At 31.8% G+C, this 27,552-nt stretch overlaps 3 protein-coding genes across 3 annotated transcripts; 2 read left to right on the top strand and 1 right to left on the bottom strand.

Moving 5' to 3' along the window:
• The first annotated feature begins 961 nt into the window (after positions 1-961).
• On the top strand, positions 962-8,756 carry LOC140959111 (magnesium-chelatase subunit ChlD, chloroplastic). The gene is made up of 15 exons (XM_073416874.1): positions 962-1,309; positions 1,786-1,964; positions 2,198-2,285; positions 2,358-2,674; positions 3,252-3,375; positions 3,689-3,781; positions 4,316-4,411; positions 4,875-5,009; positions 5,193-5,396; positions 6,161-6,316; positions 6,415-6,522; positions 7,795-7,929; positions 8,024-8,179; positions 8,266-8,386; positions 8,472-8,756. Exons 1-15 carry the CDS (start codon positions 1,016-1,018, stop codon positions 8,555-8,557), a joined length of 2,292 nt encoding a protein of 763 aa, XP_073272975.1. The 5' UTR covers positions 962-1,015; the 3' UTR covers positions 8,558-8,756.
• A 3,635-nt stretch (positions 8,757-12,391) lies between these two features.
• On the top strand, positions 12,392-15,267 carry LOC140958355 (uncharacterized). Its single transcript, XM_073415769.1, has 7 exons — positions 12,392-12,550; positions 12,677-12,793; positions 13,445-13,912; positions 14,009-14,148; positions 14,319-14,439; positions 14,665-14,805; positions 15,047-15,267. The coding sequence occupies exons 1-7, from the start codon at positions 12,470-12,472 to the stop codon at positions 15,128-15,130; spliced, it is 1,152 nt and encodes a 383-aa protein (XP_073271870.1). The 5' UTR covers positions 12,392-12,469; the 3' UTR covers positions 15,131-15,267.
• Positions 15,268-24,149: 8,882 nt separating this feature from the next.
• Positions 24,150-26,604, bottom strand: LOC140958339 (hexokinase-3-like). Its single transcript, XM_073415754.1, has 8 exons — positions 26,430-26,604; positions 26,157-26,339; positions 25,833-25,907; positions 25,373-25,528; positions 25,167-25,265; positions 24,894-25,021; positions 24,656-24,737; positions 24,150-24,579 (listed from the first exon to the last, which is right to left on the bottom strand). Exons 1-8 carry the CDS (start codon positions 26,445-26,447, stop codon positions 24,190-24,192), a joined length of 1,131 nt encoding a protein of 376 aa, XP_073271855.1. The 5' UTR covers positions 26,448-26,604; the 3' UTR covers positions 24,150-24,189.
• Positions 26,605-27,552: the final 948 nt, after the last annotated feature.

The raw sequence follows: 27,552 nt of genomic DNA, 5'->3' as shown, positions 1-27,552 counted from the left end.
TTTTGTGTTGATACAAGCTATGATTTTCGTTTGGGTTTTTTAAGTAAATTTTTACTTGTTTGTTATAATATATATAATATATAAACAAAGTTATCTGTTAAATTCAAAATGTATTTACTAAAAAAGAAAATAATTAGGAAATCTTTCTTATCTTTAAATAACTCTTATTAACCTGCATTTGGCTTAAACCTAGTTATCACCGTGCTTGATTTGAAATCAAAATTATATTTCAATTTAATTTGTTTCACTCGAATATTTTTAAAATTTAATCGATTTTTAAGTCTAAAATCTGAAAATTTTATCAGGTCGATCGGAATATATTAAAAAAAAAAAGAGGTATAAATAAATCTACACGACATTGTTAATTATAAAGTTTCTATGATAACTAATTTTGATTTTTAAAATACATCAAATTATATTTTACAAAATATCGTTTCACCATCGTACATTTATATTTAATAAAAAAATAAATTTAAAATATTTAATTTAAATTAATCTATACTATATTATTAAGTTTGAGACACTTAGAATAATTAACTTTTCGTATCATGGTCTATTTTAATAATTATATGTATATTAATAAAGTATTTAGATTTTAATGTAAATCACATGTAGTTCAGCGGATAGAGTTTTTGTTTCTTAGACATCAAGTTGTAAGTTCAATTTCTACTTAATTTTTTTTCGTTCGTTTCTTTTTTCTATTTATTTTCCCACTTTAGTTTTTTTATTTATTACTTTTTTATATATATTTTTAATTTATATATCAAAATTAGTCTTTCACTATTTTTATAATTATATTTTAACTGTTTAAATATAAACTGAATGAATCATAAAAAAATAAATATTGTAAAAGCATAAACGGCCGAAAGGGTGTATAACACGCTAATGCAAATTATTCCACGCTTTTTAGCAAAACGCGACTTTAATTGAAAGATAAGATGACTAATATATCAAGCGATAAGAAGCGCCAGTGATTCTATATTCTCGACTTGTTCTTAGCTGATGATTCTTGGTAATGGCGCTCAGTGCACCCATGAATCCATCTCTTTCTTCCCCTGCAGCGTCTAAGTCCTTCACAAGTCTGAAATATTCCAACCCGTTGAATCCATTTCCTGTTTTTGCTCATTCTGTAAGGCCGAGACCTCATTCTTTACGTAGAAAAGTTAGGAGGCTGTGTGTTCAAGCCACCGCTACTCTTGATTCCGGCAATGGGGCAGTGGGCGTGGCGCCATTAATGAATGAGGAAGAAAGCTCCACTCCCACCGAATATGGCCGGCAATTCTTCCCTTTGGCTGCTGTGGTTGGCCAGGTAACAATCCTCTCCCTGCTCCCGGTGTGTAGGATAAATGCGGGATCTTGGTGTGATTTCGTTAAGTGCTGGAGTATGTAGCATTAAATCTGTGTCGCCGGAACAGGTGGATTCTACAAATGTGGCGAAAAGATAATTTTACTACGAAATTTTGTCAATGCGTGGTAGCGGATTGGGACTAGTGTTTATTGTAAATTGTACATATGTTTTAGAAATGCTCAATAATTCTTCCCTGATGATTTGGAATTTCTTTTAAATTTATTTTTGTTTTTATTCTATTTAGTATTCCCTTTTGTGTTTGTTCCTGACATCAAGAATGCTTGATAGTTTATTTAATATGAAGGGACAACTCATTCTCTAAATCAGCTGTTTACATGTTCATCACTCCAATGGTGTTTTCAGAGGGCAAATAAAACTTAGTTGATTAGAGATGACTTGTTTATTTTGTAGACAGTGAAAGTGGATTTTATTTACAGGATGCTATTAAGACTGCTCTTTTACTCGGGGCTATAGACCGTGAGATAGGAGGAATAGCAATCTCTGGAAAGAGAGGAACTGCCAAAACAGTGATGGCGCGTGGCTTGCATGCTATTCTTCCACCTATTGAAGTAGTTGCCGGATCATTTGCAAATGCTGACCCAGCTAAACCTGAAGAGTAAGGCTTACTGATTTGCCATCGATAGATTTTATCGGATTACACATCATCAATAATGTCTCATGCTTTGCAAATGCAAACTTGATGAGTTGGAACTATTTTTACATTCAGTTGCACTCCGGGCTAGTTCTACAGCTGAGCTTGCACTGACTGTTTCTAGTTTTTGTTTCTCATTTTATTAGAGATAGTGAAGTTATGTGTATTTTTTTGAATTCATTGCATGAAATTTGAAGGTGGGAAGATGGTCTAGCTGACAAAGTAGTTTATGACTCTGATGGAAACATAAAGACCACTCAAATAGTCAGATCTCCTTTTGTTCAGGTAGTTGCTCAGAATACATTATTTGAAATAAGAACCGCTATTTTTTTATAATCTTATAAACCTGTTTTGCAGATCCCTCTTGGAGTTACAGAGGATAGATTGATAGGGTCTGTTGATGTTGAAGAATCGGTGAAATCTGGAACTACAGTTTTTCAGCCCGGTCTTCTTGCAGAGGCCCATCGAGGAGTGTTGTATGTCGATGAGATTAATCTTTTGGATGAAGGCATTAGTAATTTGCTTCTAAACGTCTTGACGGAGGGGGTCAATATTGTGGAGAGAGAAGGTATCAGTTTTCGCCACCCATGTAAACCACTTTTGATTGCTACTTATAATCCTGAAGAGGGTGCTGTTCGGGAACATCTTCTAGACCGTGTAGCAATAAACTTGAGGTATGACTCGTGGTCGTCTACTTTTACGTATGCATTTTGTTAGGCAGTTGTGGATCTAGTAGTTTCTTTTTGTTTTGGTGCGTGTGTATTTTAAGTATGCAACTTTTCCGTTCTTGTTGCCGATTTTTTAAATTATAAATCTTCCACAGTTGGAATTAATTTTGGTAAACTACGTGATTGAAGCCAACAAGGCTTGGACTAAATTACTTAGCATCGATTTCATTTTACATTGGTTATTACATTAGTTTAGAGTTGATTCTTTCAAATATTAATATTAGTCATTTACTAAACATTTCTTTGCACGTATATCATTTACATCTCCGATCTCTAGTTTTGTAGTTGATGAATTTGAAACTGCAACATTGTTTGGTTTCCCTAGCCATGCCTACACCATTATGAATATTTTTTTCTATTATTTACTTGATACCCTCATTTTAGAGCCAAGCGACTTAATGAGTTGCAAAATAGGAAAGCATGCACCCACATTTTGCCACCGGCTTAACTATTCAGTTCTTTAATATCGAATATCATTCACATTCAAAGTAGTCTGTTCTCTTGTGACATCATTATTATGCAGTGCAGATCTTCCATTGAGTTTTGAAGACCGTGTTGCAGCTGTTGAAATCGCTACACGGTTTCAAGAACAAAGTCGTGAAGTGCTAAAAATGGTTGAGGAAGATATGGGCTTAGCAAAGACACAGGTTTTGTTGTAAAGAAACATGAAGGATGACTATGATTTCATATCATAGATGTTATATGTCAAAAGAAATCAATTTATGTATATGCTGTCAAACAAATTTAGTTGCACAAATAACTCATAGAAGTCAAAGTTGAACGGAACTCTCATGCTTGCTTGCTACAGCAAGTTTGTTGACTGCGATGTTCATTTTAATCCACAGGAGCTTAAAATTCTGAAATCTGCTCAAGTATAGTGGCCTATGATTATGAAATCTTCTTAAGCATTAATTAGTCATTTGAAAACTGAACGACAGTCTTTTTGTTTATTTACTGAAGATAATTTTGGCAAGAGAGTATTTGAAGGATGTAATTATCAGCAGGGAGCAATTAAAATACCTTGTTCTGGAAGCCCTCCGAAGTGGTTGCCAGGTTTTAATGTTAAACCCTCCCAATGTTTGCTTTCTTATATCATGATTGAGTTTTTCAAGGCTTTTTTAACAAAAAGCACGCTTTATACTTATCATGGGTCCTCTATTTTTTTCACCAGGGCTGATGAATTTCAAGTTACATACTTCAACTTTACAGAGGGACATGTTTATTTATTGTCAAAATTTTATACTTTTATTTTTTCTTTATAAAATTCCCACTTGTTTTTCTCGATAAATCTTCCACATGTGTTGCTTAGGTCAGGATGCTATAATTTTAATGGTTGTTTTAAATTTTTTTAGCATATAAATTTACAGCAATGTGTAGAGAACCATCTTGATGAATATCATATATGTTTAACGTCAGCACACTTTCTCCAAGTTACTTGATGCAAATATACGATGAAGGGATACGTTAATGCTATAATCACTTATGAAGTGATACTGTTATCAGATATTCATTAGAAAGAAAAGCCTTGTTACTTAATGCCACAATGAGCCTTGTGGTGTTATTTGAACATCTATTTTGTAAGTGCAGGGTCACAGAGCTGAATTGTATGCTGCACGAGTGGCTAGATGTCTAGCTGCTCTCGAAGGACGTGAAAAAGTTAGTGTAGAGGACTTGAAGAAAGCTGTTAAGTACCATATTCCTCTGCTTTAAATGTATTGAATTGTATCGACAACAGTAACTTCTAAGAGGAGTGTCGAGATCAATGTAGATGAGTCGAAGACCTGGAATTTTGGTATTTATAGATAGCTAAATACATTTGACATCTGAGATGTCTTTTAAGTCTGTCCTTTGGATTGCCATCAAGTTTTGTTTCTCGTTATGGTTTCATACACTTTGAAACAAGGAAAAGAACAAGCAGCGTTTGTTGAAAAAGACAACCATCATTCATCAGATGCTACTTATCCTACCTAGTTTTACAGTATATTGAACATTTTATCTTTAGCTCAGTGCTGCTTAGTTGGAAACTCATGCCTTAATCCTGCGTGTGCATCTGAAAAATAAAACATTTCATCTCAAATATTTGTTATTGTTGCTATGTTCATGAGTGCGCCACCTTTGGAGAATTCACGGCAATCACTGTTAACAGGTAGAATTGGTCATCCTTCCACGGTCAATCATTAATGAAAGTCCACCTGATCAGCAAAACCAGCAGCCTCCTCCCCCTCCTCCTCCGCAAAGTCAAGATTCTGCAGAAGAGGAGAATGAAGAGGAGGATCAAGAGGTTTGTTCGATATTCACTACATTTTAAAGCTTTAACTTCTTTCTTTTCCTTTACTTTTTCTTTTTTCCTTCTAAATCTGGCTTTTCTCATTACCAAATGTGTGACCTCGAAGGAAAGAATTAACCTTCCGAATGGAATGATTTTGTATCTCCTTATGGACAGAACATTCCCTTTTTATAACAGGATGATGACAAGGATGAAGAGAATGAGCAGCAACAGGAACAAATACCTGAAGAGTTCATCTTCGATGCTGAAGGGGGTCTGGTGGATGAGAAACTTCTCTTCTTTGCACAACAAGCGCAGAGACGACGAGGAAAAGCTGGGAGAGCGAAGAACGTTATATTTTCCGAGGACAGAGGGAGATATATTAAGCCAATGCTTCCAAAGGTCAGATCTCCTTTCTTCTTATTACGTGTTGAGGCCATTTTCAACCACAAAATCTATTTTGGTGCAAATTTTACCTTAAAATAGTACGATTTTTGCACCAAATACAACATCTATCTCCAACACATTTAATTCAGATTTTACACAAAAAAGAATATTCTCGAAATTTTCTTTTTATTTTACGTATATTAATTTTTATCTTTTATTTAATATATTTTTTATTCTGAATTGTATTGTTATATTAATTTTTTGCATTTGTATTAAATTATATTATTTATAAATCAATAAATCAAATTATTCGTTAATTATTAATAATTTAACATAAATATTTTATTAATCAATAATTATTATTTATTATTATTTAATTTTTATGATTAAATATCTAATTATTAAAATAATAAAATAAATATTATACTATTATTTAAATAATATTTGTAATCTTTAATACAAATATTTATAATAAAACAAAAAAAATTTAAAAATTAAAAAAAAATAGGAGCTCGTGCCAAATTTGGCGCTGAGGAAATGGTGCAGCCCCATTGGATGACATTTTCCTGCACCTTTTGGTGCAGGGTTGGAGATACCCTAAAAGCATCTTTACTCATTGAGAGGGTAATGAAAGTTGGGCCGATATTGAACGTTGCTGATTTTTCAAATAAATCTTCTTACATTCCCTTGCTAACTCACTGGCTAAGAATAGGATGAGTTGTGCTGCGAAATCTGCTTTTATGTGAAGTTTTCTGATAAAGTTTTCCAATCATGACCAGGGGCCTGTAAAGAGGTTGGCTGTTGATGCAACTCTTAGAGCGGCAGCACCATATCAAAAGTTGCGGAGAGAGAAGGATGTTCAAAAAATAAGGAAAGTTTTTGTGGAGAAGACAGACATGAGAGCTAAAAGAATGGCTCGCAAAGCAGGGGCATTGGTAGTGTTCTGGTCGATTGCTGTCAATTTTCAGTATTTAAGTTCCATATTATGTCAGCTTCAGTGGAGTAAACCCGCATCCTCTTTAACATGTGACAGGTTATATTTGTTGTTGATGCAAGCGGAAGTATGGCATTGAACAGAATGCAAAATGCTAAAGGTGCAGCTCTGAAATTACTTGCTGAGAGTTATACGAGTAGAGATCAGGTTAGTTTTGAATATGTTATATATATTTCCAAATTGTTTGCCATGTTTTATAGGAGTTGATGTGGAGAAGTTGCGAGGAAAGAAGAAGAGTAGAGGGGAGAGAATGAAAGACGGAGAGTGAAAGAAAGAACTTTTTCATTTGTACTCATAGCCTTGTTGCATAGATTAAAAAGGAAATAATTCCCTGAATATATGTTGGTTCAGATTCCACACTATGATTGAACAAGTTTTTCTTAGATTCCATTCCTCTCTTTCTGCAAAAGTTTGTCTTGATCAACTTGCTGAACTAACTAATGCAATATGGTCTACTTTTAAAAAAAATTAAATAGGTTTGCAATCCCCTTGATTTATGCTCCATATCATCCTGTCTATTCTATAGCTTAAATTCCCTGAATATATGTTGGTTCAGATTCCACACTATGATTGAACAAGCAAACTATGTGAAAACTGATATTGACATTTTTGTAGAATGGCAAGGAATTAACTGTCACCTCATGATGATATCTTGTGCGATGGAATTGATTCTTAGAGTTTCGGCTATGTGCTTTTTGGCTGTGCGCTTTTGTCTATTTTCAGTCTAAGGGAGCCCAATTTAATGCCTAAATATTCATAATGCTCATCTCCTTAATTTACGAGAAATTTCGATTCATTTTGCTACGTTATGTTACTGGACTTTGTATCGGCAGAACACTGATACCCCAAATATCTTATGGTAGAGAGGCTATAAAGACTGAGGTGGCATGATATCAATTCGGTTTGGAAACTGCAGGAGCTTTAGCTCGAATAGACATTAATTTACAGATGTGTCGATCCCTGGTTAAATATGATTTCTCGAAAGCTACCCCGAGTTTTTATTAGTTAATGTAATCTTTAAATTTATAATATGAATATCAAGACTCATTCATATATCATAATTCAAAATCCTTTTTTACTCCTCTTAAGTAATCTAAATCACCAGTAAATCATAATTTGTGTGATGGTTTTCCTTGAGCTGGAGTTCTTGCTTTTTCTCAAATAATGTGCGATCATCAGCTGACAGCAAGTGCAATAAACAAAGCTTCAGTTTAGGTTTGGCCTAGCACAGACTTGAGCTTATGAATGATTTAGAATCCAGCTTTAATAAACTCGTTTTGCAACCCCGATTAAGATTTTATTCGCCTTTTACTTTAAGGGCTTTTTGATGAGATTGTGTAGAGCCTAAAAAGAATCATGATATATTAAATTGATGTTGGAATGGCCGTAAGTTTCTTTAGCGCATATATACTTTAATAGGTATCTATCATTCCCTTCCGTGGAGATGCTGCAGAAGTTCTCCTGCCTCCTTCGAGGTCTATCTCTATGGCTAGGAAGCGTCTAGAGAGGCTTCCATGTGGTGGAGGTTCTCCTCTTGCCCATGGCCTTACGACGGTATGATATTCTTGCATTTATATATCTGCTCACATCATTATTTTCCAGCATTATTTTATGAACTTCCAAACTCTCTGTTAAAATTATCTCTCAGGCTGTCAGAGTTGGAATGAATGCAGAGAAGAGTGGTGATGTGGGACGTATAATGATCGTGGCAATAACTGATGGAAGGGCCAACATATCGCTAAAGAGATCCACAGATCCTGAAGCTGCTACTGATATGCCTAGACCCTCCGCTCAAGAATTGAAGGTATATCTCAAGTTTACCCCGTTTTTTGGGTACTCATAAATATACAGTTTCCAAATTTGATCAGTTTGTTGTTAATATTGTTTCAGGATGAGATTCTTGAAGTTGCTGGGAAGATTTATAAAGCAGGGATGTCACTTCTAGTCATCGATACAGAAAACAAGTTCGTTTCAACTGGTTTTGCCAAAGAAATTGCAAGAGTTGCTCAAGGTCTGTAAATCTTAATTCTGGGATCATATTCTATTTTTCGGCATTATAACCAATTTTTCATGAAATATGGTTATCAAATATCCAGGAAAATACTACTACCTGCCGAATGCTTCAGACGCAGTTATCTCAGCAACAACGAAGGATGCATTGTCAGCTTTGAAAAATTCATAATCCAATCCCATTATAAGATTCGGCTTGTTGTCACTTAAACAGATGAAACATGCAAGTGCTTTTTTGAAATTTTCAAGTCGTTTTGGTTTAATGTTGATGTAAGATTGTACTTTTTTTTTTACAATGTTGCCATAAGATTTTGGAATTGCACAGACCATCTGATAACATTTAGTTGCATAGTTCCTCTGTCTCTTGTTCATGATTGTCTAGAATCTAAAGACACGCTGTCTATGGATACCTGAAATTGGAGGCGGAGAGAACATCTGAAGATTATGATGAAATATGTTTTGTAGGCATGTATCAAAAAGCAAGAGTTGGTTGAAAAAGAACCAAAGAAATGCAACAAAATAACACGAACGAATTCAGAACATCACAAAGATAGCATGTTAAGATGAAAACTTGACAATAGATTATCAAAATGAGTATAAAATAATTACAAACAACATAATGACCACAAATACTTTCAATCTAATTGTTCATAGTTTTGTATAAAAATTAACTAAAAATAATAGTTACCTAAAAAACCAACTTTACAAGTGTGTGACGTATATAAAGACGGGGTCTATTGTCAGTGCGGAACAGGTCTTGGAGAGTTTGTGCGGAACAGGTCTTGGAGAGTTGGTTTGATCATGACGAGGGCCTTGACTAACGCATATAATTTCTGGCTCTACTTTGGAAATCTTGCATTCTACCTAAGCACATGTTTGCTCTCTGTGTCGGGTAAATTATCGTAGTGTTTGAGCGAAAATAATTATTGTAGTGATTGAGGGAAAAGCACGTTTCAATTAATGTAAACTCATTTTACACTAAGGAGGGAACTCAATAAATAGAGCTTATTTATCTCATTTCATATCATTCTTTTCAAGTTCTTCTCTCATCTCAATACATTATTATTTTAGTGTACTGTTCTATAATATTTGTGAGATGTTTTATTCTCCTGTATTAAGAGAGCGTGTGTTCTCTTTGGAAAGGTAATGAGTGGTTGTACACCATAAAATATTATAGTGAAATTTTTTTCATCTTGCCAGTGATTTTTACCATAATAATTTTTAGGGGTTTTTCACGTAAAATCTCGGTGTCAATTTTATCATTTATTTTCATATTTATATATCAAGATGTCGTACTTGAGATCAACAAGTGATACCAGAACCTTGGTTTAAAATTTCTTAAAATTCTGATTTTGCTCTGTGGTTGCAGCTTAGACTGATCTTTCATATCAGAAAAAAATTTTTTAGATTTTTTATTAAGGCGGGATTGTGTGCGGTGTTTGACCTACATCTAGAACAGTTAGATGTGAAAACAACATTTCTTCATATAAATCTTGAAGAAGAAATCTATATGCTCCAGCCAGAAGGTTTTGCGGAAAAAGAGAAAGAGAACTTGGTTTGCAGGTTGAACAAATCTCAGTACGATCTCAAACAGACGCCGATATATTGGTACAAGAGATTTGATTCCAATATCACGAGCCTTCGATACAACAGACCATCGTACATATTTCAAGATGTCTGGTGATATTTATATCATTTTGCTGTTTTATGTGGACTACATGTTGGTAAGAGACCCCAACAAATATCAGGCCAAAAAATTGAAGGTACAGTTATCTAGGGAATTTGATATGAAGGACTTAAGACCAACAAACAAGATTCTAGAGATGCAAGTTCACCGAAACAAAAGTAACATAAAGATTTGGCTTTCCTAGAACAATTATTTGAAGAAAGTCTTGCAACGCTTCAAAATGCAAGATTGTAAGCCAATTTCGACATTTTTTCCAGTTAACTTCAAGTTATCATCCGAGATGTATCCTAAGAGAGAATCAAAGAGGATGGAGATGTCTCGAATATCATATGCATCAGTAGTGAGAAGTTTGATGTTTGTCATGATCTGTACAAGACCAGACATTACATAAGCAGTGAGAGCAATTAGTCGGTATATAGTGAATTCTGGATGAGATCATTGGACCACTGTTAAGATGATCCTTAGATACATTAAGGGTACCTCAAATGCTGCATTATGTTAAGGAGATCAGATTTTATACTCAGGGGTTATGTCGATTCAAATTGTACAGGTGATGCTCATAAGAGAAAATCTACTACTGATTATGTGTGTACATTTGTAGAGGGAACAATAAGCCGAGTTTCAAAACTGCAAATAATTGTGGCGTTATCTACAACGGAGGCATAATATATGACAGCTACTCAAGCTTGCAAGGAGGTAATATGGGAGGAGATCAGACACAAACAAGATAAGGTTCATTATTTTTGTGACAGTTAGGTCGCCTTGCACATCGCAAGGAATCCAACCTTTAATTCTAGGATTAAACACATTGGAATTTAATTTCACTTTTTTCGAGAAATAATAGAAGAATGAAGTGTGAATATGCAGAAGATCCATACAAAAGATAACATAGCTGATGTTCTGACCAAACCAATGAACATTGATAAATTTGAGTGATGTAGATACTCCAAGTAGCCTAGCGGAAACATAAGCAGTAGATAATGACAAGATTAAAAAGATGTGTGAAGATGCAGGAAAAATATCAGCAAATTATTATAATGGTTGAGAGAAAATCATTATTGTAGTGTTTGGGGGAAAAGCTGGAAATCCGTTTCAATTAACAGTAATGAGGAAACTCTATAAGTAGAGCTTCATCTTCTCATTTTCGAGTCCTTCTCTCATCTCAATAAATTCTTATTTAAGTGTGTTGTTCTATAATATTTATGATGTCTTTTGCTCTTCTGTATGAACATAGTGTGTTATATTTGAAAGCACAGTGAGTTGTTGTAGACAATAAAATATTATAGTTGAATTCTTTTCATCTTTTTCATAGTTTTTATCCTAATAATTTTTAGAAGTTTTCCACGTAAAATCTCGGTATCCAATTTTATCCTTTAATTTCATATTTATATCTCATGATGTCGCACATGAAATCAACACTGTAGTTGTTTGCTCATGACAAATTGCACATTAGAGATAGACAGTGTGACATTGAGGAGAATACTTGCGCATTTTGCAAAATTGGTGAAGAATCTGCAGCCCATCTCCTTTGCATGCTCTGTTTCGAAACAAGTGTGGAAGGAGATACGAGATTGGCTTGTCATGCGCAAGCTTATGGGGTCTGCCGCCTTGGTTCTGGAAGCTTTTCGAGAAGTGTACCAGGGTAATTCTATTGTGTCCAATATGAGATGTGTTGCGTTAGCAGCTGGTGTTTATCCGCTTTGAATGCACGTGATAGAGTCTTATTTGAGGATGAAGAATTTTGTCCCCAACACATTGTTAGGAAAATCAAGATATTTACTATACGTTGTATATATACTTGCTCAAGTGGTTTTGGTTTGTTATTTGTGTTGTTTTGTTATTAGCTTGTAATGGTACATGGTATGCCCCGTGATTGTTGTTCTTGACTTCTTGTCATGTTTTTTGTTATATATGAGGATGTCCAGTTTATTTGTACGAACTTATTTATCTTTTTAATGGATTCATTCACTAAAAAAATTACGATGTCTTAATTATTTGAGTAAGTCTCTTGTGAGACGGTCTCACGAATCTTTATCTGTGAGACAGGTCAACCCTACCGATTTTCACAATAAAAAGTAATATTCTTAGCATAAAAAGTAATACTTTTTCATGGATGATCCAAATAAGAGATCTATATCACAAAATACGATAGGTGAGATCGTCTCAAATAACTTTTTGCCTAATTATTTAAACAAACCTTAAATATTAAATTTGGTGTGCTTCTCCGCATCTTCAGAAAATTTGTGTTAGTTTAAGTGCAAATTATCCAAATAGTTAAAAACAGAGTGGTTTGGGCCGAAACCTAGATCCTGCAAATTGAGACTATGCGCCCCCAGTTCCGGCCCAAAATCTGCCATCAAGTCTGCAACCTCTGCAGTTTACCTTCGCAGCTATTCAATGGCGACTGAGAATAAATCGAAGCCAAACAGCCACCCCAACAAAATTAACAAGAAAAGAAAGCATTACCTCCCTCACAATGTACTCCGTTTCAGTTCATCTCTTTTCTCATGATGAAAGACTTGATTTTATTTATTTATTTTCAGAATTTTATTTTAAGTTGATTGTTTATTGTTACGATGATGTGCTTTTTGTGGGTTTTTTCAGAGGCCAGTGAAGAAGGGCGCTCACCCTTTATGCCCAGGAGTTCAGGGTTTCTTCATAACGTGTGATGGTGGGAGGGAACACCAAGCCTCGCATGAAGCCATCGATGTTATTGACTCTGTATGCATATATTTTATTTTTCCTTGAGAACAAAGGAAGAAGCAAAGTTTTGAGTTCTTGCTTTTTGTTTGCTGTCTTCTGTGCTAAAGATTGAAGCTTTTTGTTGTTTTCATGTCGATTATTGCGGTGGGTGTATGATATTAAAGTTTTGATGGATTCAGGGGGGGGGGGGGGGGGGGGGGGGGGGGTCAGGGTTGTTGTCATTAACGTCTTGTTCTCTGAGTTTACTTGCTTTTAAAGATTTTCGTTTTCATCTCATAAATTATGATATATCTACTGCACCCTACTGCTCCGCTCAACATAAGCTTTAGAGACTCGAATTATCTCCACTGCCTTTGCTTAATTAATTGGTGTTGTGTGATCTAAATTCTACTGTCCTTCTCTTGTACTCCGTATGGTTGTTAGGGACCCAGTGCCTCTTTGTTTTAAGAATTCACAGTTCGTCTCCAAAAACATGTTGAGCTACCATCTCTCGACTAAATACCAGGACCATTTGTTTAGTCTTGGATCCAGATGTAAGAATTACATTTTTACTGGTTGTGTCATCTACCACTTCCTGGATTTGTTTGTTGTATCTGTTAGTTTTTCTTCTCCACCTTCTCTTTGAAGCTAGTTATAGTTAGTTTTATGATTTGTTGTTTCTCGATGCAGTTCTTTGAAGAGGTTGTGGAGGGGATTGAGTCAAAAGTTGAGAAACTGAAACCATCGGTGAACCCTTTGAACAAAATAACCAAATTCTCATACTCTGAGTCTTCCGGTAGTGATGATGAAGGTAATGATGAGAATAAAGATGCAGAAGATGATGGTCGAGGGGATGGAGATGAATTGCAGAAAAAGAATGTAGATGAACCTGTTATTGCAGTAAACATTGATTCAAGAGACGAGACAGGAACTCAGAATGAAGATGATGCATCTTTCAAGAAGAAAACACAAGAAATCAAAGAGAAGCCTGAGGATCACCTCAATCAAGAGGCTAAGGCTGTGGTGCCTCATGTTAAGAAACAATGTGTGCGAACAGGTACAGATGAATCCAGAAATGGCTCGTCTCTCAAGTTAGAAAAAAAATCTGTCGACCAGCTAATTGAAGCTGAGCTTGCGGAGTTGGGTGACAAGGGCAAGGTGAGTGGAAAATGGCTGCCAGAGGTTTTTTTTTTTTTTTTTGGTTGAAAAACACGTGCTTTTGCTATTGATGCAATGTCTCTTTATAAAAAATAGAGGCGTTTTAGCAAACTAGACCCTGGTTGTAATGGCGTTGTCTTCATACAAATGCGCAAGAGAGATGGAGATCCTAGCCCAAAAGATATCATCCAACACATGATGACGTCTCTTGCATCCACCAGGAAACACATGTCAAGGTCCGTATTTATAAGTTGCTTCCTCTTAATGTATTTTACAAGTTGCTTCCTCTTGATTCTCCCCCTAGAGTGAATAAAGATGGGTTTTTTTAGAATACTCTGCGTTTCATTCATTTATTATTTTTTGACATTCAGCATGAGTGAGCTTAGCACCTACTATCTCTTAACAGGTTTTTGTTAAGAGTACTTCCCATAGAAATTACATGCTATGCATCAGATGAAGAAATCAGAAGAGCTATCAAACCTCTAGTCGATAAGTATTTTCCGCAAGAAACTCAGACCCCACTTAAGGTAAATGTACAACCCAGTGATTTTTAGCCATTTTGTATTTTGTACTTACCGAACCATTGTGTACTCGGTGTAACCAGTTCTAGATTTCATTAAGGAGTCAAATTTCAAAAGTGTAGTCATCTAGCTTGTTTAAGTTACTTCTTTGAGGTCAATATATACTGTACAACTACTCTCAATCATACATGACAGAGCAGATCTCCATCTTAATTACTATTTCCACTGCAGTTTGCAGTTCTCTATGAAGCTCGCGCAAATACTGGCATTGATCGAGCTAAAATTATAGGCGCAGTTGCCCAATCAGTCCCACCACCGCACAAAGTAGATCTTGGAAGCCCCAACTTGAGTATAGTGGTCCAAATTGTCAAGGTACGAAAAACATTTTTTCCTAGATTCAAACCCGTGCATCTCTATATATATCCGTCTAGACCACCAAAAAATGTGATAAATTGCGGAGGGGACTCGAATTTGGTACTTTCTAACTGGAGGACGGTGCTGTGAAGCTGTTGACGTGTTTTCTCTTGCAAATCAAAGCAACAAAATCCATCGGAGACTTTGGGATGGACTTCTTTCTAAATGTGCTGACACACTTGTTCTTAATTTCTTTCAGACTGTATGTTTAATAGGCGTTGCCGAAAGGTACAAGGAACTGGCCAAGTACAACGTGAGGCAGCTCACATCAGCGACAACATAGCAACATCCAAGAATATTCCAGCCTCAGTACTTGAGCTTAGATTTGGTTATGATATGTCAGTTTGCATGGTTACATGTTCAAAAACGAGTCAGAAACTGGTTGAGTTAATGAAAACCGAGATCTAATTTTTGGATTTTACATACTGGAACACACGTCGAATTGCTGCTACCAGTTATAATATTGGAACAGATTTTTACGGAGAGCTTCCATTCATTTCAGTTCATATACTTAAATCTTACTTAAAGTGGCATAAATCTTGAATCCCCTGTTTTGAACTAACCGAGGCAGAGTTGGACTCTATTGTGGAAAATACCCTGGTGTGACCACCTTCTATTGTCTTTCATTCTTGATTTTTCAACATTTGGTTTCTTAGAAATCGAAATCCTCGGTTTTGATTTAAGAATTTTATTAAATCAAAACTGAACCAAATGCATTCGACAATCGAATCAAAACGAACAAAAATCTGAGGTTCGATTTTGATTCAAACTGTTGTTTCAATGGATATTTTTTAGAAAATATTTGTCAGAGGAATTTGACATCTTTCCCAGAGAAAGAAAATAACAGATATAGTAAAAATTTGTCCAGACTTTCGTATGCTCTGATTTTAATATGTTCTTATTCAGGTCTGGATCAGTATATATGACTCAGTTTTGTTTCATGTTTTAAATCTCTAAGATGCAAGTCATATCTAATTTTTATATTTCAATTGAATTCTGCATAAAAATCTTTGATTGTGTCATGAAGGCCCCCCCGTTGCTCAGCTTGATTGTCTAACACTCACAGGAGGAATCAATATAATCCAGCACCATTAAAAATTACAAATTCCATGTCCTAAAAAAATAAATATAAATGAATGAATATAATTAAATTCAATATTTCAGACCTTACATCATCATCTAGCATTGTAACCTATGAGATCAAGCTAGTATATATCGTGGCACATACATTACAAATTATACACCATAAGTTTATGGTTCCCACATGTATAAAGGGGCTATGCACATTTCGAATCGCCCCTGATCCTTGGTGCAATATCTTCAATAACACGGCTGGATTTCGCCTAATATCTTGCAATTCAAAATCTTGATTGAAACATGAAAATTGTCGCGCGAGCTTTCCAACAAGTGTAAGGGAAGATATAACGCAGTGAATATAACAGGAGATGAGGTCCGGGCTGTACAGCATACATACATACATACATATANTAAATGGAAATTTACATATAAAATCACATATTTCTAAATCATTTGATAAAAAATAAAATATTATAATGTGGGTAGAAAACATTAAAAATAAGCAATTAATAAGATAGACAACATTAAAAACAAGTAATTAATAAATATATAAGTGAAAATTCACATATAAAGTCACATATTTATATATACTAGAAATAATGCACGTGCGTTGCACGTGAAAAACATATGTTGAAGTAATTAGAATTTGAATTTAGGTAACTCAACAAAAAACAATGATAATAGTATTGTAAATTTTGACAATTCGTGTTAATTAGCATATGTAACTAATTTGGGAAAAAAACATATTTTTTTAATTTTAAAAAAAGATTTGGACTACTAAAATTTTTATCATATCTTTTTTATCATATTGTTTTCTTTTGTTATTTGTCATATTCTCTCAATAATATATATATTTTATTATAATATTCAATTCTTAGAATCTTTTTTGACAATCAACGATATGCAATTTTTTATTTATAATGTTGTTTGATTATTATTCTCTTTCATGTAAATTGACAACAATTTCTACTGGACGCTTTTACTTTCCTAGTCACCTTTAATTTATTATTTTCAAATTAAAAAAATTCGGTTATATCGGTTAATTCGATCGGTTCGGTACGTCAAAATTTTGAAATCGACTAATCGAATTAACTGATATAATAAATATTATTATTTAATAAATTCTTATTGTTTATCAATTTTAATATATATTTTTGTTTTTAATTTTTAAATCAGCCCTAATTCTAAAGAAAAATTTGTGATGTATGTGATTTTATGTTTTTATGAATTTGTGTAAATTGTAGTGTTCAAAAAAATTACATATATAATTAAAGTTAAATCACAATTTTTTTAAAAAACTAATCGGTTAATTCGGTCACCAACCGAATTAACCGATTTTAATTCGGTTCGATTTTCATCGGTTATGAAAATTAATTCGGTCGGTTCGGTTATTGCTAAATATTTCGGTTCGGTCCGGTTATGACTAGTTCAGTTCGGTCGGTAACAGAACCGACCGAATGCTCACCCCTAATTATTATAACAATATATCATCACATAAAAGTACTGATGGATTGATTTAAATAAATATTGATTAAATGTTGTCATTTATTTGTAATTTATAATAATAATATTTTTGACGATAAATCATCTTTTTACTGACTCTTATGACACTTATTTTAATATTTCATATTAACTCATAAGTATAATTAGCACAATNTTGTAACTTGTAGTGTTCAAAAAAATTACATATATAATTAAAGTTAAATCACAATTTTTTTAAAAAACTAATCGGTTAATTCGGTCACCAACCGAATTAACCGATTTTAATTCGGTTCGATTTTCATCGGTTATGAAAATTAATTCGGTCGGTTCGGTTATTGCTAAATATTTCGGTTCGGTCCGGTTATGACTAGTTCAGTTCGGTCGGTAACAGAACCGACCGAATGCTCACCCCTAATTATTATAACAATATATCATCACATAAAAGTACTGATGGATTGATTTAAATAAATATTGATTAAATGTTGTCATTTATTTGTAATTTATAATAATAATATTTTTGACGATAAATCATCTTTTTACTGACTCTTATGACACTTATTTTAATATTTCATATTAACTCATAAGTATAATTAGCACAATCAAATTACTAATGTCATATCGGTATTACCTCAAGAAAAATAATATATTTAGTTTTTCTAACTGCTTAAATATATTAACGAGAACATTTGTGTACCCTTATCTTGAGAAAAATTCATTACATTTATAAAGTTTGAACGATAAATATAACTTTATAATATACATTTAATTTGGAAACTGAATTCATTGTACGACAAACACTTCTTCCATTTTTATTTTTTGTGTAACCCAAAAGAGTTAATATTTGTTCTCTTTTATCTTCTCCAACTCATTGTAAAAAGTTATAAAAAAATATTTATATCTAGAAAAAAAAATTTATTTATTGTTTTTCTTGTCTATATATTTTGTTATATGTGAGCATATATTCTACTTCATTTTCTTAATTGTCAAATATCTTTACTATATAATTTGTGTACATTGAAGATGAAGAAGTTCATTTTGTAGTTTTTTATTACCTGGACTTAGGTTGATATATTAATATGTGATATACATAGATATAAGAATTTTCAAATTCAATTTATTCACAATGATTTTTCATAATTAAAACCAACTCAAAATAATAAAAATTAGGATTCATAATTATTTTAAATATGATATAAAAATAATACGTGGAAATTTTTTTTTACATTTTAGTTGCAAAATACAGTGATAAATACATGTAGGTGCATTATTTCATTGTGACAATTATAACTTTATTTAAATATCTTATTTCTCACTCAAGGATCAAAATTTGTTTATTTCTTATTTTGATTATCGACAAATCCAATATTTCTTTTAAATATTTTTGTTAATAATACTTACATGAGTTTTATTGTATATTTATCCAATTTGAAAGGGATAAATTATAATTTAATATATAATAATATTTGAAAATTGTAGAATGCTTCTAAATTTAAAAATCGAGTAACATGTAAGGGATCAATTCAAAACTAAAAGTTGATGCAACATGTTTCTTCTAGCTTTACAATCGAATAAAATAGGATCGAGCGTTTGTCGTTTTACCAAAAGCTATAACTGATGGTAATTATGCAAGTCAAATCTTTAAATCATACAACAGCTCAAGCGTCTACCCACAGTGGACAATTATTGTACCAAACNAATAGGATCGAGCGTTTGTCGTTTTACCAAAAGCTATAACTGATGGTAACTATGCAAGTGAAATCTTTAAATCATACACCAGCTCAAGCGTCTACCCACAGTGGACAATTATTGTACCAAACAATCTATCTCTGAATAATTGCACCAATTGCAATCAATGAAAATCAAAGTCGCGATCTTAACTCTGATACCAATTGCAAGCTCAAGCGTTTACTGTCTTATCAAAACCTATAGATTATGGTAACAGTACAAATCAAATATTTTAAATAGTACAACAGCTCAAGCACTACATTTCAATTAATCTACCCAACATGATCAATTATTGTACCAAACAATAATTTTATGCAAATAACATTTTAATATATCATATAAATTTATAAGACATTTGAGTAGAGAAAAAAAATTATTTTTCATTTATTTGAAAATTTATATTTTAAAATAAAAAAAATCAGAAAAGTTGACAAAATCCCGAAATCCAAATTGAAAGTTGAATTAATACATTCATCATTAAATTTTACTATTTAATTTTAATACATTTAACATGTTTATCCACTAAAATTATTGAAAGAATTGTTTATACGATTTAATAAAAAAGTCAAAGTACATCATTTTCTGATTTCGAATAACGATCACATTATTATTACGTTACAATGATAAATAAATTATTATTTTTAGTTTATCATCATAGTCTTTACCTCAATAAACACATTTTCGAATGTAGGGTGTTAAATTTAATATTGACATTAGATAATTATAATATTAATTCTAACATTCTTTTTTTATTCTTCTCAATATATTAATTTTTCTATCTTCAAATATATTAATCTATTTATTATTGTATACAAAGTATAATAATTATTTGGTTAATTGATCACATTTAAGATTAGATGTATGGAAAAAATTTTAAGATATCTTTAAAGACCAATAGATGATGAAAAATAAAAAAATATAGAACACTACAGTGCATAAACTTTCACTTTGTACAGTGACAAAAAATAAGGTGAGACCAAGTGAGATACTTCTATATATGAGTCTCATTCAACTTAGTCCATTATAATATTTTTATTAACAGACTTTGTCTTTCGTTTTTACTTCATTAACTTTGCAGTGTGACTCATTCAAGCATTAACTTTTTATTTTTTTTAGTATATGGTGGTCTCCACTCTCACCGACTTCAATCTTTAGAAGTCGGTATTAGTAGTTTATAGATAATAGACAATTATTTAATTTTTATTTTCTATCTTTTGATTAATTGTGTAATTTTTTATGTTCTACCTGATTCATTTTTAGAATTTTTATAATCATGATTAGAAGTGTTGCATGCATATAATATAAAATTAATATATTTTAAAATGTTAATATTGAAATGTTGAATAAATGTATTGACTCATTATTTAAGAACTTTTAGAAAAACAATATACATCATAATTCAGATTTAAAGATTAACATATAAATAAAGAATTGCGATGAATATCTTATAAAATAAATTGTGTTAACTCAAAAAGATTAAATATGATTATTGTAAATGAATTTTTCTTAATTAATTAGAAAATTTTCAGCAAATGTACTGAATTAATTAGAATGTTTTTAATATAATATGTCAATAAATGTTTTTCCATATGAGTTAGTGATTGAGTCCTTATGAACATTTAAAAAAAACGTGTCTTTATTTATAGTAACGGTGTCTTATAATTTAAAATATTAAATGAAACAAATTAGCAAGATAAAAAATTAATTAAAAAATTCAAGAATATGTGATTACTCATTACTCAATTAGTTTAATTGACACGCTCTTTAGTTTGCTGATTTAATAGATGTTAAATCCACAATCGCTGATTTTGACAAGAATTCTTGATTGTATATGTAATAAAATTTTGTATATTTCATATATGTTTGATGTATTTCATTTATAAGGTTGAAATTTTATATGTTATGATATAAAATTTGTTATACATCTTAACATCGATAAATTCACTAAAAATTTATATATTAATATCCGCTACCATATAATTCTGTTTTCGCTTTGTAACACTATGCAAGTCAAATCTGTAAATCATACAACAGCTCAAACGCCTACCCATAGTGGACAATTATTGTATCAAACAATATATCTCCTAATAATTGCACCAATTACAATCAATGAAAATCAAAGTCGCGATCTTGGCTCTGATACTAATTGTAAGCTCAAGTTTTTACTGTTTTATCAAAACCTATAGATTATGATAACAGTACAAATCAAATATTTTAAATAGTACAACAGCTCAAGCACAACATTTCAATTACTCTACCCAACATGATCAATTATTGTACCCAACAATAAATTTATGCAAATAACCTTTTACTATATCATATAAATTTATAAGAAATTTGAGTAGAATATATACTTAATATTCTACATAAGTAGTAGAGAAAAAAAATCATTTTTCATTTATTTCAAAATTTATATTTTAAAATAAAAGAAAAATAAGAAAAATTGATAAAATCCCGGAACCCAAATTGAAAGTTGAATTAATACATTCATATTCATCATTAAATTTTACTATTTAATTTTAATAGATTTAACATGTTTATCCACTAAAAATATTGAAAGAATTGCTTATACAATTAAAAAAAAAAAGAGTCAAAGTACATCATTTTCTGATTCCAAATAACGAACACATTATTATTACGGTACAATGATAAATAAATTATTATTTTTAGTTTATCATCATAGTCTTTACATCAATAAACACATTTTCGAATGTAGGATGTTAAATTTAATATTGACATTAGATAATTATAATATTAATTCTATTATTTTTTTTATTCTTCTCAATACATTAATTTTTCTATCTTCAAATATATTAATTTATTTATTATTGTATATAAAGTATAATAATTATTTGATTAATTGATCACATTTAAGATTAGATGTTTGGAAAAAATTCTAATATATCTTTAAAGACCGATAGATGATGAAAAATTAAAAAAATGTAGAACACTACAGTGCATAAACTTTCGCTTTGTACAATGACAAAAGATAATGTGAGACCGAGTGAGATACTTATATATATGAGTCTCATTAAACTTAGTCCATTATAATATTTTTATTAACCGACTTTGTCCTTCATTTTTACTTCACTAACTTTGCAGTGTAACTCATTCAAGCATTAACTTTTTATTTTTTTAGTACATAGTGGCCTCCACTCTCACCGACTTCAATCTTTAGAAGTCGGTATTAGTAGTTTATAGATAATATACAATTATTTAATTTTTATTTTCGATCTTTTGATTAATTGTGTAATTTTTTATATTGTACTTAATTCATTTTTAGAATTTTTATAATCATGATTAGAAGTGTTGCACGCATACAATATAAAATTAATATATTTTAAAATGTTAATATTGAAGTGTCGAATAAATATATTGAATCATTATTTAAGAACTTTTAGAAAAACAATATACATCATAATTCAGATTTAAAGATTAACATACAAATAAAGAATTGCGATGAATATCTTACAAAATAAATTGTGTTAGCTCAAAAAGATTAAATATGATTATTGTAAATGAATGTTTCTTAATTAATTAGAAAATTTTCAGCAAATGCGCTGAATTAATTAGAATGTTTTTAATATAGTATGTCGATAAATATTTTTCTATATGAGTTAGTGATTGAGTCTTTATGAACATTTTTAAAAAAATGTGTCTTTAGTTATAGTAACGGTGTCTTATAATTTAAAATATTAAATGAAACAAATTATCAAGATAAAAAATTAATTAGGAAATTCAAAAATATGTGACTACTACTCAATTAGTTTAATTGACACGCTCTTTAGTTTGCTGATTTAATAGATGTTAAATCCACAATCACCGAGTTTGACAAGAATTCTTGTATAATAAAATACAATTATAATAAATTACTTGATTGTATATTTCATACATGTTTGATTTATTTCATTTATAATGTTGAAATTTTATATATTATGATATAAGATTTGTTATACATCTTAACATCGATAAATTCACTAAAAATTTATATATTAATTTCCGCTACCATATAATTCTGGTTTCGCTTTGTATATTCATTTGTTTGAATTTATTATTCCTTATTTTACCAAGACTCATAATATGTCAAACATGAAAGTGAATATTAATTTAAAGAGATGATAATATTTATATATTGTAATAAATATATTTACCCCTCACAATACTGATAAAACTAACTTAAAAATAATATGTTGACGAACATATTGTCAGGAATCCAAAAATACAACTCAAATGTCAACTTTGACTGTCAATTTTCAGTGACTGTCAAAATGTCTCAACAACCCACAATTTTTGGACAAGATAGTAACATCACAATTTTGAAATCAAATAATATTTTCCATTTTATATGAAAAATTCACGGTTGAAAATTGATAATATTATACATATAGATATTTAATATAAACTCGTGCGAGCTCATTTACGCTCACCTTTAAATGAGTCGACAAAATTTCAACCCAACTCACATAAACTGTTTGGCGGTGTAGGCCAAACCGATAGACCCAACCCAAATTGACAGCTCAAATCGCAACGATCTTTTACCGTATTTTATTTAAATAATTTATAAATATAAACCGCAAAAAAATTTCGGTTGCAAAAAATTTTAATTTAAACACATAAATTCTAGCAAACTGTCAAATGAGGACATGAAAAAAAAATTAATAAGATTCCAAAGAAAATTCACAATTCGATAATGAGTTATTTATAAACTTTAATTACTTTAATTTACATAATGAAAAGATAAATAAAAAATCTAAATCATTGGATTAAAAATAACATATTATAATGTGAGTATGCATAAAAAAGCCAAATACTAATTTACATAATGAAAAGATATCATTGGATAAAAATAACATATTATAATGTGGGTAAACATAAAAAATTAAATATTAATAAGCACACATATTTAAAATATGAATAAGGAGAATGAAAAGACACATTTAAAATAAGCAATTAATGTAAAGTAAACAATTAATAAGGAGACAAATGTAAATTCACATATAAAGTCACATATTTATATATATAATAGAATAATAGATAATAGATATATATATATAGCAACTATAGTACAGCATCAACAACAGAGGAAGCTGAACGAGAGGCAGCTAAAAGGGCAGCACCAATACCTGATCCATCTTCAGTCACTTTAATTATGACATAAGGAGCAACATCCTCACCTAGTATTTGTGCCATTGCCTCGTTTAGATACTCTCTGAACAATGTATATTTCGTATATAAACCCCCCTCAATCGCCACCACCGTTCTTTTCATCTTGATTTGGCTTCCCACTTTGGGTCTGGCTTTCCCACCGGCGACTCCACAACTCCCATCGCGGCCGATCTTTTTCAGTATTCCCACAATTCCTGCAGCAGCCAATCTGGCGGTTCTGCAGGTCACTATATCGCATACCTTTATAATAAGCTTGCGAATGTTAAGGGGAACATCGGGGATCTGAAAGGCAAAGCAGTCGGGATCTTTTCAGTAAGATGCAAGTAAAATGAGAATAAAGAGTGGGTAGGTATTTAACCTCCAAGATGTCTTTTAAGACTCTGGATACCTCCCTTAAGTCAGGGGATTCATCCTCGTGCATGGCAGCCATTAAAGGAGTCCTGGAATAGTTTAGGAGTGGATAAAAGAATAAATATGAAAAAGAGAAACTATAATACCAGGTTAAAACATAAATATGTAAAATGATATTAACAGGTTAAAACAGAAAAATGAATTTGAATACTGAGACCAAATGCGCCAAGAATGAGATTTATTACCTCAAGATGAAGGGCACATGTAATTTAGAAGAATCAGGTCCAAACACATCCAACTCCTGAGACATTCTTAGAATCACTCTGCGTACAATATCTCCTAGGTACATTCCTGATATCATTTTCTCAAAACCCTATAGCATAGCATATATCTCATTGATCAGTTGCCTGTTTGAATTATCGAGCAAAAAGTTACTAACTGTTGAATTTATATTTCATTGATCACTCGCCTGTTTGAATTATCGAGCAAAAAGTAACTAACTGTTGAATTAATATCACCAGGTCATTTGGGTTAGGACTCTCAGCATCCAAGTCAATATCGTACGATGTTCTAGGCAAATGTGACGACCAAAAATTACCCCATTCTACGTTGACCACCTAACAACATTTTCAGAAATGTTGCAAATTAGAAACGATAGAAAATGAAAGCAAATGTGTCTTATATCAAACATGAAAAACACTTAATCGACACTCGGAAAGTCTACCATGTCTCTTGAAGTAGTAAGGAGGCCTTGAGACTTGATTATCGCATCCGCTTTCTCCAAATAACAGGCATTAGTACCTGTGCCAATGATCACAGCAACCAATGTGTCCTCATCATGATAATGACCCAAAGCCAAGGTCCCTACGGTATCATTTATCTGCTTACTCAATTAGAAACATTGATTGGGAATCAATAATGAGTCGATTTATAAACCCACATAATATTTGATGTCAATATTGAGGACTAAAACAAAAAAAGGAAAAAAGAAAAAGAGCAATTGTTTACGTTATCTAAAAACCAATACCAACTAGAGAAAATAATTAGATAATCTCCTTTATGCTAAACACGAAATGTAAAACTAACTGGGAAAAAACTGCGGCATTTCATCATATAAATGAGAATAACCCTTCATTTACATGTATGAGGCTATCAAATCTAATAGGATAGAACAAAGTGCTTACAAGTGCAGTCACTTGAATATCCAGGTCTCTCCGAGACAATGCATGTTGCAGGCACTGAGAAACATCTCTTCCAACCTAAAAGTAAGCATGGAATCCCACACAAAGTTATAATTCAACACATCTCCATTCATATTAATGAATTTAAGCAAAAATTTAATTATTCGAATTTAATTTAAGAAAAATGGCCTTCATATAATCTCTTAGAACTAACTAGCTTGACTGCAGAAGTTATTTGCTTAAAACAAAAACAAAAAACTACTTATCATCTTCCACTCATTAGGGAAGACAACTAGAACCAACACAAAGAAAACATCTTCAACTAACCGTGTCTTCTATAGCGAATCCTTTCGTCCATTTGATTAGAAGTCCTGATGAAAAAGAAATTTGTTTCACCGGAAATGAAAATGTGAAGCCCAGTTCCCTCTTTCCCAACTTTGAAAGCTCAGAAACGTTATCACCCTTTCCAACAAAAACCTTCAATGGTGCGGCTATGAAATCAAAAAGCTCCTGATAGAGGAAACCACAATGAAGAAAAAGGTCAGTGTCTCAATTCTTACAAATTACCCTGAATAGAAAAAAAAGGCTAAACTTGCCTACCTCACTTGTGCTAGTCATCAAAGGCTCAGGAATGGGTTGTCGATCTACGTCATGTCCAATAATAGCAGACCTTTGGCCTCCTAGTTGAACCCGCAAGACTCGAAAGTTGGTACCACCAAGATGCAGAGCATAAAAGGTTCCTTTCTCATTCCTGGAGAAATAATGTAAGATTGAACTTAACAAGCAACGCTAAACTTAGGAAACAAAAGGAGTTTAAATTCCAAACAAGGCTTTCTAATTTTATCCAAGCGACAGAGATTTAAAAACACAATTAGGACACTTAAAAGGAGATTGTGCAGTTATATTGCTGAAAATTTTAGCTTTTAATTTGAAACATATGCATATATAAGCACCGTAAGGCGTGGACTTAACAAAATAGTCATTTAACACATTGCAAAAATTAAAATGAAAATTATTTTGTTTTTATCAGATTGGGAAAAAAAAGGCACATACAAGCAAGAACTAGAAACACACAAAAAGAATATTAGAACAAAATTTACCTTATAAATGTGAAGAGAGAGAACAAAATAATGATCAACAGCGATAGAATTGAAGAAATCTAAAAACGGAAACTATTTAACCATAGTGCCTGATGATTTTAACTGGCATTGAAAACAGTTTAGGTATGCAACAAAAATAATTTCAAAGCAACTCCATAAAGCATCTAAAAATAAACAATTTACCCCTAAAGAAGGCCTTCTTGAAGGAAACTGAAACAAATTAGATTAATATAATGATCGCAATGGTGTAACACCAATAATATATAATTATAACCAACCATATCAATATCGTCAAGCACTTTATATTATCAACGCTTTCCCTTTGGCAGTAGGGATGGCAACGGGTAGGGTATGGGTCGGATTTCATACCTCCATCCCCATATCCATTTATTAAATTCATCATCATACACATCTCCATACCCATTGGGTATTGAATTTCATCCTCATCCCCATACCCATCGGATTATCGGATACGCATACCCTACCCAAATACTCAATTATCATATACAATTGAATTTTTTCAAATTTAAATTGTTTCAATGAAATTATGAATATTTAAAAAATTATTTAAATGAACAATAAGACAAATTATTCACGCTTTATAGTAAGTGTGTGTATATATT

The sequence above is a fragment of the Primulina huaijiensis genome, chromosome 15, assembly GCF_012295235.1.
Source record: "Primulina huaijiensis isolate GDHJ02 chromosome 15, ASM1229523v2, whole genome shotgun sequence".
Taxonomy (NCBI): Eukaryota; Viridiplantae; Streptophyta; class Magnoliopsida; order Lamiales; family Gesneriaceae; genus Primulina; species Primulina huaijiensis.
This window is presented reverse-complemented; position numbering and strand designations above follow the sequence as displayed.

Excerpts from the sequence above, each read along its gene's own strand:
- LOC140959111 (XM_073416874.1), top strand. The coding sequence starts at position 1,016 with ATGGCGCTCAGTGCACCCATGAATCCATCTCTTTCTTCCCCTGCAGCG. Across the intron at positions 5,397-6,160 it reads TTAAGCCAATGCTTCCAAAG|GGGCCTGTAAAGAGGTTGGC; the intron begins GTCAGATCTCCT and ends AATCATGACCAG. Across the intron at positions 8,180-8,265 it reads CCTCCGCTCAAGAATTGAAG|GATGAGATTCTTGAAGTTGC; the intron begins GTATATCTCAAG and ends ATATTGTTTCAG.
- LOC140958355 (XM_073415769.1), top strand. The coding sequence starts at position 12,470 with ATGGCGACTGAGAATAAATCGAAGCCAAACAGCCACCCCAACAAAATT. Across the intron at positions 13,913-14,008 it reads AGTTGGGTGACAAGGGCAAG|AGGCGTTTTAGCAAACTAGA; the intron begins GTGAGTGGAAAA and ends TATAAAAAATAG. Across the intron at positions 14,440-14,664 it reads AAACTCAGACCCCACTTAAG|TTTGCAGTTCTCTATGAAGC; the intron begins GTAAATGTACAA and ends TTTCCACTGCAG.
- LOC140958339 (XM_073415754.1), bottom strand. Across the intron at positions 25,529-25,832 it reads ATATTCAAGTGACTGCACTT|ATAAATGATACCGTAGGGAC; the intron begins GTAAGCACTTTG and ends TTGAGTAAGCAG. Across the intron at positions 24,738-24,893 it reads CATGTGCCCTTCATCTTGAG|GACTCCTTTAATGGCTGCCA; the intron begins GTAATAAATCTC and ends AAACTATTCCAG.